The 21,719-nt window shown below is 51.6% G+C and overlaps 2 protein-coding genes across 6 annotated transcripts in view; both read left to right on the top strand.

Moving 5' to 3' along the window:
* The window catches only part of ARAP3 (ArfGAP with RhoGAP domain, ankyrin repeat and PH domain 3), a 64,828-nt gene extending 57,722 nt beyond the window's left edge, over positions 1–7,106 (top strand). For both annotated transcript variants that reach the window (XM_077309880.1, XM_077309881.1), the window contains exons 32-34: positions 635–772; positions 2,074–2,112; positions 4,032–7,106. In XM_077309880.1, coding sequence (XP_077165995.1) covers positions 635–772; positions 2,074–2,112; positions 4,032–4,628 — 774 coding nt within the window. In that variant the 3' untranslated portion in view covers positions 4,629–7,106. The remainder of the gene's footprint in view (positions 1–634; positions 773–2,073; positions 2,113–4,031) is intronic.
* An 8,753-nt stretch (positions 7,107–15,859) lies between these two features.
* FCHSD1 (FCH and double SH3 domains 1) overlaps positions 15,860–21,719 on the top strand; it is a 29,282-nt gene continuing 23,422 nt past the window's right edge. Inside the window, exons 1-3 of one of the 4 annotated variants that reach the window (XM_077310830.1) lie at positions 15,860–15,984; positions 16,755–16,852; positions 18,652–18,697. In XM_077310830.1, the coding sequence (XP_077166945.1) occupies positions 15,964–15,984; positions 16,755–16,852; positions 18,652–18,697 (165 nt within the window). In that variant the 5' untranslated portion in view covers positions 15,860–15,963. Of the gene's footprint in view, positions 15,985–16,750; positions 16,853–18,651; positions 18,698–18,735; positions 18,903–19,447; positions 19,519–21,719 lie in introns of those variants that run through there. The other 3 variants (XM_077310829.1, XM_077310832.1, XM_077310831.1) reach the window with 3 other exon arrangements.

The raw sequence follows: 21,719 nt of genomic DNA, 5'->3' as shown, positions 1-21,719 counted from the left end.
TGGCCGCCTGCCTGGGGACTAGACACCAGAAGCACCAGATGAAAGCAGAGCGGAGCCCTCGTGCTACTGCCACAGGCCCTCCCAGGTTCTTGCCTCTTTCTGAAGACTCCAACTGGAATAACGGCAGACCAAATAGTCCTTTCAGAACTGGATTTGCTTCTGAGCACAGCACAAGTGATGAAATTGAGGGTTAGGGCTTTAGAATACTGGGGGGGGGGGCATTAATAGCATACAGGACACTTATTATAAGGGGGCCATGGGGGGTTGTGACACACACACACCATTTGTTCTGTTTGCAAATGGCCTTGTGGAGCCAAGACAGTTGCTGGGGCAAGACAGTAGCTTCTCAGTGGCTCTTATCTTGGCAATGAGCCAGTGTGTAGGCATTCTGTGACATCACAGCATCTCTCCCAATGTCTGTAGGGAGGTGAAGGTTCCCCATATTTCTGCTTAGGCCATTGAATATATGTTTAGAACGGAAGAAATGCAGAGGCTCCATAGTTGAACCAGCTTGGGCAGGCTGAAAATGTGCAGTGGTTGAGATGAGATATGGTATGATATGATATATGATATGCCCGCCGTACAGCAACCAGAAACATCAAGCAACCTTGCTTCTTCTCTTCCGCTCCCTCAGCACGATGGCCTCCGCCCAGTGATCCTGCGCCGGCACTCTTCTTCTGACCTGGCCAAGCAGAAGTTCGGCACCATGCCCTTGATCCCTCTGCGAGGAGACAGCACCAATCCCATCATGCTCTCTGCTAACCAGACTTTGGTAAGGCCGACTCCTTCCGAAGCCCTTTGCTCCCCTTGGAAACCAGGGCCTGGCACTCCAAGGCACGTCTGAAGGCACCAAGAGCATCCTGCTACTGGACAAGTCCGGATCAAAGCTTGTGCAGTTCGTGCCAGGTTCCAAGGGGAGTGGCTGGCCGGTGCACACCTTTTCTAGCAGTTCCTCAGCAAAAAGAGAATTTGTTTAGTCTTGATGCAACAACAGACCTTTGGAAGACATTTGATCTGCTCCTGGGTAAACGCCTCCAGCTTGCTTTGCAAAGCAGGTGCCTGTGGTGTTTACTCGTGAGTAGGTGTCTTGACCATGAGGCCTCTGCTTGGCAACATGCAACCAAGCCTCTCCCAGCTCCCTGCAGCATTTCTCCTTGAGCAGATCAGCTGCTGGCTTTGGAGGGCTCTGTCCCAAGTAAGAGGGGCATGGGGTGGGGTGGTGGCTCCCTCAAGTAATTGTCCCTCTGCTCTTGGCCAATGCACACACCAGAAGAGAAAGACTGGCCCCCTTTCTCAAGGAACTGGAGGGGATGCAAAGGGTCATCTAATCCAGCCCCCTGCACAATGCAGGGCATTCACAAGTAACTTTTCCCCCACTCCCCAGTGACTGGAGGAATGCAAAACTGTGCAGGATCACTGGGCAGTTCTGGACTGGAAGAAAATTCTTTCTTGACCCCATAACACAGGGGTGGCCAACGTGTGACTCTCTGGATGTTCATGGACTACAACTCCCATGAGCCCCTGCCACCTTGTTTGTAGTCCATGGACATCTGGAGAGCCATAGTTTGGCTACCTCTGCCATAGTGGCAGTTCACCTTACCTTTGGCATGTCAGAACAGGCCTAGAGAGACAAGCCCTGCTCATCCCTTTCTGGCCTCCCTCTTGTGACCTGCTGAAATTCACCGAAACTGCACTGCTGGTTCCCCCAACACAAAAGCCTCTCAGGAGTTCTCTGCGTGATACCCTGGCACCTTCCTCCCACGTTATCTGAGCTGCAGGGTGAACGGCTTGGTGTAGTGGTTAGGAGTGCGGACTTCTAAACTGGTAAGTCGGGTTTGATTCTGCGCTCCCCCACATGCAGCCAGCTAGGTAACCTTGAGCTTGCCATGGCACTAATAAAACTGTTCTGACCAAGCAGAAATATCAAAGCTTCCTCAGCCTCACCTCCCTCACAGGGTGCCTGTTGTGGGGAGAGGAAAGGGAAGGAGATTGGAAGCCGCTTTGAGACTCCTTCGGGTAGAGAAAAGCGGCATATAAGAACCAACTCTTCTTCTTCTTTGTCTTTATTTCTAGCGCCGCCTGCATACGCGAAGGACGTTATCCATGTTCTTTGTAAGTACTTCTGTATTCATAGCACCTTTCGCCAGGAGACTGGCTGGATGGCCCATGTCCGCAGTCCTCAGTTGGTGCTTCTGGGAGTTTAGTGTCCTTTCTCATAACCTAGCTGTCCAAGCTCTGAGGCAGTGGTCCCCAACCCGCGGGCCGCAGCCCGGTGCTGGGCCGCAAAGGCCTTGGCGCCGGGCTGCGGCTCCTTCTCCCCCCCCCCAGTAAAAAACTTCCCAGGCCGCAAGCTTGCGGCCCGGGAAACTTCTTATGCGGGAGGGGGGGAGGGAATCAGGGCCGTGCATGCGCCATGCGTGGCCGAAATCGTGCATGCGCGGCAATTTCACGCATGCTCGCATGCACAAAAGTGCCGCACATGCGCAATTTCATCCGCGCTTGTGCAATGCGCAGGCACGGGTGCGCATGCGCGGCATGCACGGGTGGGCAGTTGCCCTGCCGGTCCCCAGCCTCAAAAATGTTGGGGACCACTGCTCTGAGGCACACCAAGACAGCCTCGGCCAGGGGCCAGATCAGCCTCTGCCTCAGTCGATGCAGGCCCGGCTCCACGCAGGGTAGACAGCCTTGACCCTGGTGGCCCAACTCCCTCCGGAATTTAGATCAGAGGAGGCACCTGACCGGATGCAACCAGCGGCTTCCCACGATGGGCCACACCAGACTTCCTGACGTACACGGAAGCCATACCGGCCGCCAGGCAAGCTTGGTGTAGTGGTTAAGAGTGGCAACAACTGATCTGGAGAACCAGGCTTGACTCTCCCCTCCTCCACATGCAGCCAGCAGGGTGACCTTGGGTCACTGACATTTCTCTCAGAGCTCCCTCAGCCCCAACCGCCTCACGGGGTGTCTGTTGTGGGGAGAGGAAGGGTAGGCAATTGTAAGTTACTCTGAGACTACTTTGGGTACTGGAAAGCAGGGTACAAAAGAACAGCTCTTCTCTTTGCGGAATTCCTGTATATTTCCTCAGGGTAATTTCAGGATAGATGGGACTCCCATGTTATTCAGGAGGGAGGGTCCCCTGTGAGGCTGCTGCAAAGGTGTGACCACAAACCTCTCCCCAAAGAATGAAGAACTACGCCAGGGCATGCCAGGAGCTTTATTGGTCAAGAAGAGCAGCCAGGCCATGGGAGACACATGGCAGGAGCAGCGTTTGCCTGGCCTGGCAGCTTCATTCTGCTTCCCCAGGCTCGGACTGTGAGCCTGTTTCCTTGTGCTCTGGAAGAGGGTTCAGACGTCTGAGCAGGCCCCATCTGGGTGAGACGCCAGACTCGGGCCTTGGAGTCCTGTTGCAGACCCTGGAGCCCCTGGGGCCCAGAATGTGGAAGGGAAGTTGATGATGACGATGATAATAATAACACCACCAACAAAAGCAATAACAATCATTTTATTGATAACCTACCCTTCGTTGGGGGCTCAGGGCAGGTAACAGTATATTTTAAACAATTAAATAATTCAGTGAAACATCAAAATCCATAATAGCTCCCTTAATTAATTCCAAACCACCCTTTTCTTAGAGCGGGGGTGGGGGGGGAGTGAATATAGGTCCAGATTTCCAATTCGGATGTAAATTTGGCTGGTTTTTTGGGCAGGGAGGCCAGGATTTTGACACCGTATTAGGCATCAACCGTAGACCTGGCGAAACAGGTCCAAGGTCCTGTGGAACTGTCCAAGGTCCTGCAGGGTCCTGATCTCACCACAGAGCATGTCCCATCAGGTTGGGGCCAGGGCTGCAAAGGCCCTGATGGAGGCCAGTTTGGTGCCTTTGGGGCCGGGGATCTTGAGTAGGTTTTGCTCTCTAGACATTAAGTTCTTTGGAGGGGACCTATGGGAAGAGGCAGCACCATAGACATCCTTAGCGCACCAGGAGGCCGCATGAAGGGCTGGTCCTTTTGACACCTCTCCTTCCCTCACAGCCCATGAAGATGCACCAAGACTCCCTGGAGGAGCAGCACGAGGCGGCTGAGCCAGAGCCCGTCTATGAGGAAGTGGGCAGCTTCCCCGTTGGGGGATTTCTGGAACTGAATCCTTCCCTGCTGCCCCCTGTGGACCGGACCAAGAAGCCCGCCTCCTGCTCCGACCAAGCCCCGGCCGGCTCCCTGCCACCCTGCCCTGCCCCGAGAGCATCTGGGACGAACTCCACCAAGGCCCCCTCCCTCGAACGGGGTCTGTGGCTAGAGCCGGATAAGGCCACCATGATCAGCAGACTCCCCAGACATAGGGGGGTGACCCACAGCAGCCCTGCAGAGAGAACAGCTGAGCCACCCCAAAGGGCCCGTGCCCTCAGCAAGGATCAAGAGCCCGGGACACCAGTCCCTTTGCCAGAGACCCTGCCTGCCCAGGGCAGTCAGGGCGGTGAGACGAGGAAGAAGAACTTCTCACTCAGTGACAAACTCATGGAGGAACTGAACTCTGCCCTTTTGCAGAAGAGTGAATGCCAGGCCCCCCTGGCGCCGGCACTGCAGGACCCCTCCTCACCTGCTGGGGACTGCGAGCAACTGCAAGGGACTTAAGGGACCAAGTCCTAAGGAGGGACTTAGCGCAGCCCTGGGCCTGGGCTATAAGAGTGGGGGAAGGCAGTGGGCCCGCCTGATGCCAGTCTGGTGCAGACAGGCAGACAAGTAGACGGCCCAGCCGGTGGCCTTCGGACAGCCTCCCTACCTCCCTATGGGGTTGATGGCCCCATAGGCCTCACAGTCCTTTGCCTACCATGACGTTAACCAAAGACTGCCAAACTGGAAAACCATTTTTATGTTTTTATATTTAGCTGCAGCAAAAAAAAAAAAAAAAGCAGATCCAGCAGGACTTCGAGTCCAGGAAGAACCTGTGCCCAGAACAAAGGGTGACATAGGATTCTGTACCTTTACCTTAAAGGCTGGTGGAATCCCTTGGACCAATGGCCTCAGCCCACTTCCTCATTCCGTATCCAGGCCCACCCCCAAAGTCTCCAGGCTTGCCATGGAGACTGGATCTCTTCCTCTGACATGGCAAAGGTCACCAGTCCAGCCTTCCAGCCTCAGGCTTGCATTAAACAGGGCATCGTGCCTCCACCTACAGCACCAGCCTCTGACAAGCGCCTCACTCTCAGGAATGTCAAGACGACCCCTCATTTTAGTCAGAGGCTTTTAGCTGGATTCCTCAACTGTTTCACTCTATAAAACTATTTCCCCCTCCCTCTTCCCCTTCGCCCAGCCTGGTACTTGTTCTGTATTCTATCATAGGTCATACAGCCAAGCAAGCAGCATTACTTCCTACAGAAGGGGAAGGAATCTCCATTCCCAATACAGGACGGAGGCCAATTTCCAATAACTGATTGATCATTCAGAAGTTTGCAATCATTTCCTTCATCACCACCCCCATCACTCTTCTGTAACAATGCTTTGGCGGAGATTTGGTTTGAGGATCAGGAGGCGGTGGAAGAGATGCAGAAAAGGGACCCCCTCATCCAGCCTGCTCATGTGCTTCTGAAATATAGCCACATAATTCTCAGGTCTGCATCTGCGCCACTCTCCCTCAACAGCTACAAAATGCTCAATCTCTGAGGTGGACTGCAGACTCCAGCTCCCTGGGCATCTCACTCTTAAGTTGACCCCCCTGGGTGAGAAGAGAGACTGGCAAGCATTTGAGCAAAGCTTGAGTCCAGCAGCACCTTTAAGACCAGCAGAGTTTTAGACCAACAGAGCCAGTTTGGTGTAGTGGTTAGGAGTGCGGACTTCTACTCTGGCATGCCGGGTTTGATTCCTTGCTTCTCCACATGCAGCCAGCTGGGTGACCTTGGGCTCGCCACGGCACTGATAAAACTGTTTTGACCGGGCAGGAATATCAGGGCTCTCTCAGCCTCACCCCCCTCACAGGGTGTCTGCTGTGGGGAGAGGAATGGGAAGGCGAATGTAAGCCACTTTGAGCCTCCTTTGGGTAGAGCAAAGCGGCATATAAGAACCAACTCTTCTTCTTCATCTTCTACCAGGGGTGAGCTTTCATGTGCAGGCACACTTCAGACAAGGAAATGGAAATTCCCAGACTACACATAAGGAAAGTAAATTAGTAAACAGCATCCTGAAAATATCCAAAAAGATGCAGTATAATGAAGCTGTTCAGCAGATTCAAGAGCCTCGCTAGAATATCAAGCTGAATTTGTCAGGTTATCAGTCCTTTAGGTTCAACTCCAGTCTTAAAAACATAGTAGAGGGAATAAAAATGTCAAGATTAGTGATGAGTGGCAGATGCATTCCCAGTTGTGGAGCAGAGTAATTAAAAGGGGCCTTTCACTATCTCCACTCAAGCATGGAGGTGTCTCCACAAGTGACAGGCTGTACCGAGTAGGGCCTCCTGTCCTAGGACCAGAGAGTTAGATATAAAATTAGGTGCAGAAAGTTCTCTTAATTACTCTGCTCCACTTTTGGGAATGCATCTGCCATTAAGGCTCTTGGATCTCTTGTAGGCCTTAAAGGTGCTGCTGGCCTCAAACTTTGTTCTGCTACTTCAGACTGTCCAGGATGTGAGTCATGCTTGCTGGGGAGCTCAGGGAGCAGATTATAAACCTAAAGGACTGAAAAGATGGATGCCCTCGTGGTTCAGGAAGAGGTGTGAGGGCCCTGCATTGCGCCTCTCCCTGCCCCATCCTGTCTAGCAGAATGCAGACTGTGATTCAGCCACAAAGAAATTAGGCAGCATTAGAGGGCATTGCACCAGTTGGCTCTGTGTGCCCAGCTGATCTAACGGTGCCATCCTCAGCAGAGTCCCATCTGCTTAAGCCCACCATCTTCACTGGATTTTGAAGGGCATTGCTCTGTTTAGGAATGGGTAAATCCCAGAGTCCAGGTTTTCTCAGTGCCGTTTAAATTAGCTGGTTGCAGAATTCTTGGTAGCATGCCCTGAGCAAATCAGTGCTCTTGAAAGTAAACAGGATCCCTCACTCACTCCGATTCTGGGGCCGTTCCAGAAGTATTTCTGTTTGCCACATGCATTAAAGGCATTTTGTACAATTTGGAGCATCCCAGGCGTTACTCTCTGTCATTCCTTTGAACATCACCCCTACCAAGCTGCAGAGGCAGGCACCTCTGCATTCAGTCCTCTTTCTAGACCCAGGATGCTAATCTGGATCAGATTATTAATGGGCACTGAGGCTCACTGGTCATAGAAAGTGCTGCTGGAGCCAGAGGGATTTCCAAGTTTTGGGGGGGGGGAAGGATGCAGGAGTCCAAGGTGAAAGGAAGATGTTAACCAAGCTGAGAAGCCACATGAGTCCCCTGGCATGATTGACCCCTGGTTTACAGCACCCCATGTGGTAACGTTCCTCTCCACCCCAGCCCAAATCTAAAAAATAAAGTTCAGCATCTGATCCCCACTGGCAGGCTATTCTTGGCTGCACCTGCAGCACCTGAAGATGGTGGGCCAAGGCCAGCCCCACGCCCCAGCTATCAGCACTGCTTAGGAGGGGCCAAGTCCAGGTTCCCACCGTTTGCTTAGTAGCCTTAATGGCAGGATGTTACCGCACGACAGCCCTTTTGACTCCTCATCTACCCTGCAACAAACAAAGGAATGCAGGATGTTGAGGAGAAGCTTAGAAAGAAGCAGAGGTGGGTTTCCCAGATCAAGAGCAAAACACAAACAGAATATGATGTCAGTTATGCTGGAGTGTCACTGCTGGCCTGTGACACAAGGTTAGAAAACCTGTGTTGTGGAAGGATGAAGGAAACTAGAGTGGCTAGGTGCCCCCACCCCAACCTCCAACCACCAGCAGGGAATGGGGATTAAAGTTGCCATGAAATTTGGGGAGGACAGGGACCTCACTAAGGTACAACAGGGGTAGTCAAACTGTGGCCCTCCAGATGTCCATGGACTACAATTCCCACGAGCCCCTGCCGGCATTCGCTGGCAGGGGCTTGTGGGAATTGTAGCCCATGGACATCTGGAGGGCCACAGTTTGACTATCCTTGCTCCAGAGCATCCACTTTCTCCAGGGGATCTGATCTCTGTAGTCTGGAGAGGAGCTAGAATTCTGGGGGATTCTTGGATCCTGCCTGGAGGCTCTCATCCCTACAGGGAAGCCAGGCATTGTCAGCTGGACTCAGCAGCAAACTTTCAAATCCACTGTGATGAGGAATTCCTTTCTAACAGTGGGGGCTGGATGGGTTAGAACGCAGAAAAGACAACAATTGGCAAAGACACGCAGTTGGATATTCTAGGCTCTAAGGTCCAGGCCCTCTCTCAAACAAAATATGCAAGAGGCTGATTTACCAGGACTAAGTCCCAGGAATTCCATGCACTCCTTGGGGAACCAGTTCACCGGGGGCAGGCAGCTCCCCTGCTTTCAGAGCCTGCTGGAGCTGCTTACCTTTCCCCGGATCTGTCTCCCAATCCCTCACATTGTGTGGACAACTTTAGAAAATGTGTTGTACTTCTTATATAGTCTGCGAAGGAAAATGGGGTGCTGTGTGTGGGGGATCCTGAATTGCTATGGAAACAAACAATGGGGTTACTCCTAGTTTGTTTCCATGGCAATTAGTGATTTTAATTCCGCAGGCCAAAATCCTTGCCAGCAGATTTCACAAGGACTTTGCTTTTAGCTTAGAAACATTTCTCTCAATGCCAGGATCTGCCTGTATCATTCCTAGGAGAGGAGGGCTGAGATGCCACAAGGAACCAAGAGAGAGGCTGCTGGGCAAAATTCAGATCAAATTGGTTTTTAAATGGCTCCTTGTGAAGTCCTCTGATTTTTAACCTGAAACATCTGGACAACATTAAGATTCGTAGTCTCCAAAGTGCAAAATGAATCATGGATCCCCATGACTTTCCCTGGTCTGGGATATGATCCATCCACAATTAAGCACTTTCAAGCCCCAGAGATTTCAATGGAAGAACAAAGATTGTACTTCAGTCCCTGCCCATGACATCTACAGGATCTCACCTGTTTCATTAAAGAAATTGTCATTCTCAGCAGTTTAGCTGAACCAGCTTTCATCCCCCCCCCACCTCCCATCAACGTCTAGACCAACTTTCAACTTTATGCAGATGACACAGTATTTTCGTTCCATACCAAATTCATCAGATTTACATCCCTCTCCTCTGAATGGGACTCGGGGCAAATAACAGCATACAAAATAATCTTGTTCTTTCACGTTATATGGCTCCCAGCTAGGTTGTATGCTAAGCTTAGAAGCCTTTAAGTCATTTGGACTAAATTTCTGAGAGTCATGCTTTGCAGTCCCCGGATGTGTTCTCAGGGTGTTCCTAATGCAGTGTTGCCTCTAGAAATGGTTTAATTTCTCTGGATGCGCCTGCATGGATGCTACTGGTTGAAGCTTGTTTGCTTGTCTGTGGGTCTTGCGCCATTATAATACTAACAAGACCCCTTTCAGCCCAACTGGAAAAGGTCCTTTTCAGAGGAATTATGATCCACTAGGGGTAAAGCCCATTGCATCCCAAAATACAGTGGGCACTGGAGCCTGGGGGTGTGAAGTGGAAGGCGGGGACTCTCCCCTTTGAGAAGATGTACGCTGTTTATGGTCCGAAGCCTAGCACTTGGGTCAGCTTCTCCAAAGTGGGGCACCCCTAGAACAGGGGTGGCCAAACTGTGGCTCTCCAGATGTCCATAGACTACAATTCCCATGAGCCTGCTCTAGAATAACCAGGACACTGGGGCAAGGATGCGCCCCAAAATAATCTTGGGACAGACTTCTACCTCATTTACCACTAAGCCATGGGTCATTCTCCACATGATGCCAGCATGTGCCCAAGGCTCTTCTCTTTCCTCTGTAATGGAAGGAAATTGGGCAGGCAGAACGGCCTGCAGGAAGGGCTGGGTCTCCAGGGGTGTTTTGGGCAGCATGGAGCAGAAATCCTAGCCTCCCCCATTTGTCTGTGAGCCCCATCAGTCACAAGCAAGGAAACAAACACCAAGGGCAGCCCAGGCTGCAAGTGGAAAACGTTTGCAAGCTGCCTGCCATTCGCCCAGGACTGTGCCAAGGAGGCCAAGGTAAGCAGCAGGCTGGCATCCCCAGTTACAGTACCAGAGAGTTCACCCTCCAAAACATCCATGTTCTCTAGGGGGAACTGATCTCTTTAGTCTGGAGCTGGGAGCCCTCCCCTCTCTCTGGCATCCCCCCCGGGCCCTCCCCTCTGTTTGCAGTTTAGGCTGGGGCTGTTGGGCTTTTCTTGGCCTGTAGGCCTGCCTCAGAGTTGGCAGGAGGTGGCATGGAGGCATGTGTTGGCAGCCTCCATGTCAGGTGGGAGGGAGAGATGGAAAGAAAGTCTGTCATGCCCTCAGAGAGGGTTTGGGGAAGCAACAGAGAAACGGGGGAGCTACCAGGAGAATAATTAGGTAGTTGGGCTTTGCCAGGTGCAAAAAGAGAGCAATATAAGGCACAGTGGGTGATACAGGGGCAGGAATCGAGTGGGTATCCTGTGAGGGGATTGAGGGAAATATCCCCAGAAACAAGCTGGCCCAGTTTCAATTGGCTGAGATTATTGGGTTTAAGAGGAGTCCCACTTGAAAGGGTTCTTCTTCCCTCTCTGACAGAAAAAGCTTGTCTCCTCAGTAACGTTGAGTGTGGAAAGATGTAACTCTTCAAAGAAAAGTTCTACTGTCCCTCGCTGTCAAGAACCATAACTTATAACATTCCTTGTCTTAGCTTCCAAACCATGGGGCACGGATTCCTTCTAAAAAAAAAATAAAATAGTGACAGCCTGACTCTCACGAGGTATGGGGAACACATAGCTGGGGCTCCTTGTTCCCTCCTTCCCCCTGCTCACACACACACACACACACACACACACACACACACACACACACACATAAAACTCCTCCCCCCCATTTTCCCCTGCCCTCCCCCCTTACCTCTTGCTTGCCTGACCTCCCTGATCCCTCCCTCTTCCCTCCCCACCCAGACCTCTTCCTCTGCCCACTTGCAAGCTCTCCTGCCCCTTGCAGATTCCGCTGCATTCCTTGCCTGCATGTCTTTTTCCTGACGGTGCTGGCTGGTGGGTGCAGCTAGAAGTGCCACTGCCTTGGCCAATAGGAATGCTGATGTTTTGTCAACTGCCCACATGCCCTTGTCCAGCAGCACTAGGCAGGATATACAGCTAGGAGCACAGGGGGGGGGGAAGCTCTCACAAGCAGGCAGTGGAAAGATTTGGTTGCAGGCATCAGAGGAGCTGCATGAGTAGGGAGGCAGCTGTAGTGGGCCCTGCCAGGACCCATGAGCCCGGACAGCTACCCTAGCTCGGGGAATGTGGATGCTGGCCCTGGTGACCAGAAGAGCTGTTTTCTTATCCCTTGCTTTTCACTACCAATAGAGCCCCAAAATGGCTTACCAACAACTTTCCCTTCCTTTCCCCACAACAGACACCCTGGGAGGGAGGTGTGGCAAAGAGAACTCTGAGAGAACTGACCCAGCAGCCTGCATGTGGAGGAAGGGGAGAATCAAACCCAGTTCTCCAGATTAGAGTCTGCCACTCTTTTTTTTTTCCAATTCAAATATTTTATTGTGATATCAAACAAAATATCCATACCCATCACTAATCCATAAATTCATCAATCTAACATTCAATCACAAATAAATACAAATATACATTCAAGACTTCTCTCCTAGTCCTAACAAATGAAATAGTAAACCTAAATCTGTGACATAACTATGCTTAGAACCTGCTGTTGCTATGTTACAAATGCTACAAATCTTTGCAAAGTCTGGATAGTTTTTTTTTCATATAATTCCAAAACAATGTCCATTGCTTTGCATATTTTCCAAGATCGGGATCGGCAGACAATTGGGCAACTTCAGCATAGTCCACCAGTTTTCTTAACCACTCTTCAGTTGAGGGCTCTTCCACTTAGAAGCAAAAACAATTCTGGCTGCAGAAGTAGCATACATAAATAAAATTCTATGATCTTTGTGGACCCTGCCCTCCAAAAGGTTCAATAGAAATAACTCTGTTTTTTTTTTCAAAATTAAATTTTAACATTTTTTAAAAATTCCACAGGTATATTCTCCCAATACTGTCTTGCTTTCTTACATTCCCAACACATGTGAAAATAGAGTCTGCCACTCTTAAGCACCACACCACCCTGCCTTGTTCAGTGGGTGCTCTTTGCCTGTAGACTGCCCCACCTCCCCTCCGAGGGCTGATGGTGGAACATGCAGCAAAGTCACAGCTGACTTGTGACCCAGGAAGGGCTTTCAAGGCAAGAGATGTTCAGAGGGTGTTTGCCATTGCCTGCCTCCACATCACAACCCTGGTGTTCTATGAAGGTCTCCCATCCAAATACTAGCCAGGCAACCCTCCTTAGCTTCCGAGGTCTGACTCATTCGAGCTAGCCTGGGCTTTCCAGACCAGGGCTTACCTGGCACTTATTCTACTCTTTTTCTAGATGCCTGGCTAAAATATTTGTTTTTGTTATCCTAATTTTAAGGTTCATCATTGATCTTCTTTACAGTCCAACATTGGGATTGTGTGTGAGCTGGCCTGCCATCAGATAGGTCTTTGCAGCTACAGCCTCCAGGGGGCACTGCATGCAAGGTAGATACTTGTTCTCATCCAGGGACCACATTCTTCTGTGCAGCAGCATCCCCCCCCCCCCATCCTCATGCCCCCTTTTGCACTGAGGGAGAAGGTCCTGTTTTTGGAGTCTCCAGCTCCATTTGAGAGGATTTCCTGCAGATCTGTTGAGGCTCAGAAGGCCTTTTCCAAGATGTGCTCCAGATGTGGAATGAAGATGACCCAAACTGACAAGCACAACCTTCATCTGTTCTGCTTGGGTGACAGGCATAGTATTGCTAGAATTCAGGCCCACAGCCAGAAAGTTTTTGCTAGGGGGCAATTTTTTTTAAGGGGGTGATTTAGCACCGTGGAAAGCAGCCCGTTATGTGTCCACACAGGATTGTCACACTTTTAAATAATTAAGTCAAGTGGTATATGATGCAAAAATGTTTCAGGTTTATTACAAAGATATGTACATGCAGAACATATAGATTACACTCCCACCCTAGTTGAGCATCCCTGTCATATAATAATAACTAGTGCTGATTTTGTTTGTCTAGACTTAGAAGATTTGTAAGCTATCTCAATAAGGTCTGAGGAGGGTGTATTTTATGGAGTAAAAATCATGGGGATGGGCTAGGGCAGTGATTCTCAACCTGGGAGTCGGGACCCCTTTGGGGGTCAAATGACCCTTTCACAGGGGTCGTGGCAGGGGAAGCAGGTTGGCTGGGGGGGGCGCCATCTACAGAACAGCCTTGCGGGGTAGATCGAGATAGGGCATTCTTCTGTCTGGAGCAGTGGAAAAGAGCGAGATCAGCATGGTGGGACAAGAGGCAGAACTGAACTGAGAAACCCTGAGGAAAAATACAATTTATATACAATCATGAATAATGGATCTTCACGCCATTGGTCAGTTTCGGTTTAATTTCTGTGAAAGAACACTTGCATCATGTTACGGTTGGGGGTCACCACCTGAGGAACTGTATTAAAGGGTTGCGGCATTAGGAAGGTTGAGAACCACTGCAGTAGATCCACATGAAATTTATGAACATAGATGGGTTCATTGAATTCATATTCAACTGGGGGGGGGAGTGTCCTTAAGAAAAATCATGGGGATTTGCACCTCAGATCTATTCCTTAGTGCCAAGACTGGAATGGTAGATTCTGGATCAGGGGTAGTCAAACTGCGGCCCTCCAGATGTCCATGGACTACAATTCCCAGGAGCCCCTGCCAGCGAATGCTGGCAGGGGCTCCTGGGAATTGTAGTCCATGGACATCTGGAGGGCCGCAGTTTGACTACCCCTGTATCTGGAGTTTTCAAAAAATGGTGCAATACACAGACATAGTCATGAACTTAGATCCCACAGTCATCATGTTTGCTAAATCCATGCAAACATCCTTGCACTTATGTTTTCTGCCCTGGCACCATATCTTCGTTTTTTATCTACTGTAAATGGCAAACTTAGGGTGGGTGTTTGAGAAAAACAATTACAAACTTTGAGATTCTGTTACAGACTCTCGCCAGCATTGGTTGAACTGAAAACAGCCCTCACATTTTTGTTTAATTTTCAGCTGTGCAAAACATGTGCTAGTTTTACTTTCTTTGTTGTGTACTCAGTGTCCCATCCTAGAAAGAAGAGATACTTTGAACAGATGGACTGATGCCCAGGAAAAAAATTCTGAACAAGCTGGTCTAATAGTACACAGTTTTGATACATGTAGTTCCATGGGAAATTTTTCTGAGGTCAGAACCACCAAAAGTGACAAATTGGAAGGTTTTAGTTTGCTTATGGGGGTTTCACATGATTTGACCAAACACCCCAAAATGTCAGAGATTCTCAGAAATTGTATTTTATCACTTAGCTAGGATAAGTCATGATATGCGTGCATGTCTATTTCTGATTTCATTTACGTGTACGAGTCTATTTTGTGTCATTGTGATCTTTTCATATCTATTCATCCCAAGTATCGTTAGACTGATTTTAAACAGAAAGATACATAGGAGTGATCTTTGGGGACACAAGGTTTTCCCTTGACACCCAGAAAGAAATAAGCTACTGACTTCTCTCCAGAGAGCTATAAAATATAGAGATGGGCCATCAAAGAGAGCAGCCATCTCAACACCGCCTTCTTGTCATTGAATGATTAATGGAACAGGCAAAGTGGTGACCCCTCATTTCCACGTGTCTGTTTTAAAATGAATGCTTCCCTTATGGAGGGAGGGAGGTGTCTGTTATATCTGCTCTAAAGGAGTTTAGACCAATGGTGAATTTTGAATGATCAGACATAAAAATCATGAAGATCCTCAAGGTGCCAGGCCTTGAATCCAAGATTTTTTGGCAACTAGGGACAAACAACTTGATGGTGAGCTTTCAATGACCAAGTGTGAAGCTCACAAAGATCTGTACTTTAAATTAGGGGTAGTCAACCTGCGGTCCTCCAGATGTCCATGGACTACAATTCCCATGAGCCCCTGCCAGCAAACGCTGGCAGGGGCTCATGGGAATTGTAGTCCATGGACATCTGGAGGACCGCAGGTTGACTACCCCTAGTTAAATCCCTGTTTCTTTACTGTGGTGGCATGTCCAAGCAGTAGACCCGTGATTTCTGCCATTCCATTTGGGGCCATGGGCCTCCTAAGTCAGTTTTAAGGGAGCCCATATAAAAATCAGGAGTATCTACAAAACCCCCTGGTTTTTCACACCATGGGGGTGGCACAAAGCAGTGGATCCATCCGTGAATTTTGTACTCTGGCCTTGGAGATGGTCTGTGTGATCTGATGTGAGCTTCTGAGGTCGCATACCTTGGACCCACATTCCCGCACGAAACCAGCGCCACACCGTCATGGATTCTGTGACTCCTGTGGCCAGTCTGCAGCCGTAGGCGCAATGAGGGATTGGGTGGGGGAATTTGCGCGATCCCACCTGCGTGATCTGGCCCTTGGCAGGTTCCCTGGTCGCACACTACGGGGGTGCCCCAAAACGGCGGCCCGGCGATTTGTATTGCGCTGCCTTTCGAAACCGAGACGCTGTGGCTTGCTGCATTTTGCTGTAGTCGCGAAGACCCGCCTGGGATCCTCTGACTTCTGGCCCGACCCGTGGCGCCCTCCCTGGGCCCGGCTGCCCCTGCCGCCTGCGGGCCTCGCTTTCGGACACAGCCCGGCGCCTGCAGCCGGAGCCGGGGCAGGGACCTCCGCGCCCTCCTAGGGGGCAGCCCGCAGCGGACAGCCGGAGCAGAGCGAAGCGGAGCGGGCGCCCTCGAGCGACTCCTCCCGGCGGGCGGCGGAGCAGCCAGGAGAGGCGGGCCCGGGCAAGAGGCGGAGCGCGGCGGTTCCGGGCTGGCCTCGGAGCTGGGGCGCGCGGGGAGCGATGCAGCCGCCGCCCCGCAAGGTGAGCCTCTCCCCGGGGGGCCTGGCGGCCGCCTCCCCTCCCTTGCCCTGACCTGCCCTGCCCTGGCCGTCGCCTGCAAAAGCAGCGCCCTCCTGTCCGCTCCTTGTCTGCCCCAGAGCGGGGGCGAGGGCTGGCTTGGGCGCTGAGCCCGCAGGCGGGGACCCTCGGGGTGGGGTGGGGGGCGGAGAGGGGGGCGCTGGGCGGCCTCCCTTTGAGGCGGGGGTCTCTCCTCTCCTCACCCGGCCCGCGCCGTCGGCCTCGTCGGGGAGTTGGCTGTCTCGTTCTGCGCTCTTGGAGGCGCTTCCCCTGCGCTCCGGCTGGACGGCGGCCGACGGGGCTGGATCCCCCACCGGGTGGGAGGGCTGAGAGGGAGAGGCGAATTGGGGGCCGAGCGCCCCGCGACTCCCTGGGGAGTTTCTCGTTCCGCTTCGAGACCTCCGGAGCCACCGTTCTGTCTCCCCAAGCATTAAGGGCCGATAGGGAGATTCTGGCAGGGGTAGATTCGAACCGGGATTCGTAACTCCAGCCTGAATTACGATGAGTGGAGAAGGAGCTCCTTTTAGCCCCGCGGCCCCCTCATCACTGCACAGGGCTGCAGCTGGTGCACAGGACGGGGGGGGGGGGGGGGGATGGTCCTTGCAATAGTCCTCCTGCCACCTACTGTGTGTGTGGGCGGGGGTCAGTGGGCCTTTTGCGGGTCGTTCTGGCTGGCGCTGTAGGCTCGAGGCTCCTTCCATGAGCAGAGCCGGCCACATCCCTCTTCTCCGCAGGTTAAGCCCATCCAGGAGGTGAAGGTGAGCTTCGCGGAGCAGCTGGCCAGCCTGCAGAGCAAGCAGCAGCGGGAGCTGGAGCTCCTCGAGGACATCAGGTAAGAAGCGGAGTCTGGCGGGGAGGGAGAGGAGGGCCGGGCAGTGGACAAGAGAGGCCGGAGGCAGGCCGGGCCCCTCGGCACACTCAGCAGGCTGCAGTTTTCCACGTCCGGAAAGAAGACGAGAAAAAGAGCTTGTTTTTTAGACCCTGCTTTTCACTCCCTGAAGGAGCCTCAAAGCAGCTTAGAAACACCTTTCTCTTTATCTTCCCACAACAGCCCCCCTGTGAGGCCGGTGGAGCTGGGAGAGCTCTGTGAGAACTGTAACGGTCCCAAGAGCGTCCCACAGGCCTCATGTGTCTCAGTGGGTTTACAATCACCTTCCCTTCCTCTCCCTACAACAGTCACCCTGTGAGGCAGTTGAGGCTGAGAGAGCTCTGAGAGAACTGTGACTGGCCCATGGTCACCCAGCAAGGCCTCATGTGGAGGAGTGGGGAATCAAACCCAGTTCTCCAGCTCGGAGGCTGCCACCCTGATATGTGTGTGTGATTGGAACTGAAGGAGGAGGGAGGGCTGAAGCTCTCTTCTCAATCTGAAATGACCCTTGGAGCAGGACTACTGCCCGGCTCTCTCTTAACAGTACCTTGTTCCCCGGATCCCTTTCAGGCCAGCAGCATGGGGGGCAGGCAAAGGCTGACACACACACACACACACACACACTCACTCACACACACACACACACACACACACCAGGGCATGCCTGCTGGTCTCCAAAGGGGAATAACCCTGCCAGAGTACCAGTGGTCAGGAGGGCATTTTGGCCTGGCCCCAAGGCTTTCCTCTCCCTCTCTCGCCAAACAAGCAGAGCAGGACTTCCGGAGGCGGCTGGAAGTTTCCCCTCCTGCAGAGGCCAAGGCCGCAGGGACAGGGCAGAGAGTGAGTGCCCTTTGCAGTGGCTCCTTGAGACCTGCAATTTCTCCATCAGGAGAAAGAAGGGCCTTTAGCCGTTCGAAAGACACCCCTTTGCCTGCACCCGTCTGTTAGACTTTGTTCTTTTCCCTTGCCATGGGAGTGTTGCTTTCTTTGCTTCTGACAGGAGGCGACTGCTGAGGTGGTCGTTTTAAGCAGGAGTCGGGGGCTGGCTTTTCAGTCCTTTCCCTCTTGAAAATCTGGAGGGGGGGGAGGGATTTGGCCACAGCAGGGAAAATTTACAGCTGTTCCCCCCCTCCCCCCCAGTAACAGTAAGAGTCATGTAAGGGAGGCAGTTTCCCCTTCAAATCACAGCTCCAGAGTTAGTTTTTAAAAGACAAATTGAAGTGCCATGCCAGTGCTATAAAACGCCATCTCTGCCCCACCTTCCAGACCCAAAACTGGCCTCCCCGTGGTCCTCGGGAAACACTTTCAGTGGTGAATTTTTTGCCCTTCAGAGGTGAAGCTGCATGGAGCTGGGCAGAAGGGCCTGATGGGGACAGCAGTCCAAGGCAAAAATGGACCCAGTCACTGACTTTGCACAGGCATTTGCAGCCCCAAATGGGGTTCCTCCCCACCCATCCTTTTGTCTTTTCCCCTTGCTCTCCTCTCACATGCAGTGGGAGGAGGGCTGCCACTCTGGGGGGAACAGAAACCCTGCAAGTCACAGGATAGACACCCAGTCCCCGAATATGCCAGAGCAGGGGTAGTCAACCTGTGGTCCTCCAGATGTCCATGGACTACAATTCCCATGAGCCCCTGCCAGCGTTCGCTGGCAGGGGCTCATGGGAATTGTAGTCCATGGACATCTGGAGGACCACAGGTTGACTACCCCTGTGCCAGAGGACTGGCAGGCCTTGCTCAGAGTCTTTGTCTTTCCCTCCTTGCAGGGCCTACAGCAAACAGCGATCTGCCATCGAGAGGGAATATGGGCAGGTGAGGAGAGACAAGATTTCTCAGCAGCTTGGGTTTCTTTGGGAGGTGCTTCTCTTTTGCACTCCAGCGGTGTTAGAAAAGGGAAGACGGAAGTGGCTGGGAATGAGGGCTTAGCAGGAGAAGCCGTCTGCAGTCACCAGCCGGAGTTTCATCCGGTCGTCTTGGATGTAGGCCCTTGAACAGCTGTGCCAAGAGATGGAAACAGGTAAGGATTCTCCTGCCCGGTCCAGCCCCCCCCCAATATCTTTCTGAAGCAAACAATCCTACCCCCCCCCCTCCTCCACCATCACTAGAGCACTTGGCCTCAGTAATACAGTTGCCAGGCAGTTAATGTGAGGTCAGATTTGCGCAAGCAAAGCTAAGGCGCAACGTTTACTTAAGCCAAGAGGTCAGAGAGATTTGTGCATAATGCTAGGCAAAGTCAGCTCCCCCTGGGCCTTTGCAATCGGGATCTGAAAGGCCGTTGGAATAAGGAGGGGCTTTCAGCTCAGCAGGAGCACTGACTGTGGACCTCATTTGCACCTCTGTTCCATTTTGGAGACAGCGGCTGACTTTGCCCTGGGCTCTGGGAGCACAGGATAGGCGACGAGGAGGGCTTTGCTCAGCAGCAGCTTCCCAAAAGGCTTCTTGGCATCCCTTCTTGTGTCTAGGCGTTGCTAGGGATTGCTGATGGCATGCTACCCTGCAGTCCTCCCGCTCCTGCCTAATCTCCAATTCTCTCTTGCTTGCATCTGGACCCTGCACAAATAGAGGGCTTCCCTCGGCTGTCCCTGCTGAACCCTTATCCTTTGAAGTCCCAACCTGGGATTGCACGTGAGCAGGTGAGCCCACGTAGCATTGTTTCATCTCACCCGTGTGTTTGCTTTGCTGCTGGTTTGTACCGCATCTTCCTGGGCCCCATCCATTTTTGATGCATGTGAGTCATTCACCAGCATGGGGCCTGTTCAGCCATTTTGCATTTTGGTATCCAAAGAAGTATGGGTGCACGTGAAAGTTTATACGCAGAATTAAAGTTTGTTGGTCTTAAAGGTGCCACTGGGCTCAAAGCTCGTTCTGTTGTTTCATACCAACATGGCTGTCTACCTGAATCTTTGCATCTCAGTGTTACACAGGCAGAACTGGCCTGGCCTTGGGACGGGCCCTGCTAAACATGTATAATTTTTCCAGGCTTAGATCTGGGTCTGGGTGTATCTTTGAAGCCCAGTTCAGACATTCATGTTTAAGCTTTTTCCACAGTCAATGAGCAGCAAGTGTAAATTCTTTGCCACCTAAGTCCTTCACTGTACATCACACTTAAACACATTTAGGCATCTTAGTGGCTCTTACGGGAAAAATCAAATCATTTTTTAAAAGTGAACCCTATTTTTCAGTAAAATACTTCCAATGCCATTGAACTACAAAATACAGTTAGAAGGATAAAAAGTGCAACTAAGGAAAATGAAACAGTCTTTGCACCAGAATAATCCAGCAGTCAAAAGACACAAAATAGAGTAGAAACCCCAACAACGTTCATTATGACAGCCAGTATGTGCACTGGTTAGAGAGCCAGTTTGGTGTAGTGGTTAGGAGTGCGGACTTCTAATCTGGCATGCCAGCGATTCTGCACTCCCCCACATGCAGCCAGCTGGGTGACCTTGGGCTCGCCACGGCACTGATAAAGCTGTTCTGACCAAGCAGTAAGATCAGGGCTCTCTCAGCCTCACCCACCTCACAGGGTGTCTGTTGTGGGGAGAGGAAAGGGAAGGCGAATGTAAGCCGCTTTGAGCCTCCTTCGGGTAGGGAAAAGCGGCATATAAGAACCAACTCTTCTTCTTCTTCTTCTTAGAGCAGCCTTTCTCAACTTTTTCACCACTGAGAAGCCCTTGAAACATTCTTCAGGCTTCAAGAAACCCCAGAAGTGGCGTGATCATCGGCCATGGGGGAGAGGTGTGTGTCAACATGACCATATTTGGTCATATCGCCCAATAAATGTTTAACAGATTCTTAAAATATATAACAAATTATCTCCCATGCATTCGGGAAACCCTTCCAGAGCTATCAAGAAACCCCAGGGTTTCACGAAACCCTGGTTGAAAAAGCCTGGGTTAGAGGGATGGATTAGCATCTGGGAGACCCAGGGTTCAGATCCCCACTGTTCCATGGAAACTCACTGGGTGACCTCAAACCAGTTGCACTCATTCCGCCTAGCCTACCTCATCAAAGAAGATTAAAAGCTGGAGGAGAGGACAATGTAATTTGTTTGGGGCCCAACTGGGGAGAATTATCCTAACCATTTCCTTGAGGGATGGTGCCAGGCATTTTGCCCTGATCCCACTGCTGCCTCTGAGTGGGCCGTCTCTTCTGATGCCACCTGATAAGTCGTGGATGGGGTGGGGGCTCAACAAGGAAGGCTTTTAATTGGACACTTTGACACTGGCTAAATAATGCCTATTCAAGCAACTGTTTGGAAGTGGATTTTGCCACTTCACGCTGCAAGTTGCCTAGAATCCTAGAGTTGGAAGGAACCATCCAGGCCACCTAGTCCAACCCCCTGCTCAATGCAGGATCTGCCTAAAGCATCCAGGGGAAGGATCTGTCCAGCCGCTGCTTGAAGACGGATGGTGAGGGGGAGCTCCCCACCTCCTTAGCTGCAAAGAGCTTTGAAAGAGAACTGAAGGTGCTGTACTTAGTGTGACCCAAGGGGCATGGGAGAAAGCCCGTATCTTGCTTCCAGACCATTTAGAATAGGTTTTATTTGCCCCACCCCTTGCTGAGCTGGCCTCCTTATAAAGAAATAAGACATAGATGCTGTGAACGGTGTTGCACTGGAGGTTTGGGTCGTGGTCAGATCAACGGAAAATGACATTTCCCCTTGGCACCGACTTGACCAGGGGTAGTCAAACTGCGGCCCTCCAGATGTCCATGGACTACAATTCCCAGGAGCCCCCTGCCAGCGTTTGCTGGCAGGGGGCTCCTGGGAATTGTAGTCCATGGACATCTGGAGGGCCGCAGTTTGACTACCCCTGGACTTGACTAACAAAGG

Source organism: Paroedura picta, chromosome 14, assembly GCF_049243985.1.
Source record: "Paroedura picta isolate Pp20150507F chromosome 14, Ppicta_v3.0, whole genome shotgun sequence".
In the NCBI taxonomy this organism is placed as follows: domain Eukaryota; kingdom Metazoa; phylum Chordata; class Lepidosauria; order Squamata; family Gekkonidae; genus Paroedura; species Paroedura picta.
This window is presented reverse-complemented; position numbering and strand designations above follow the sequence as displayed.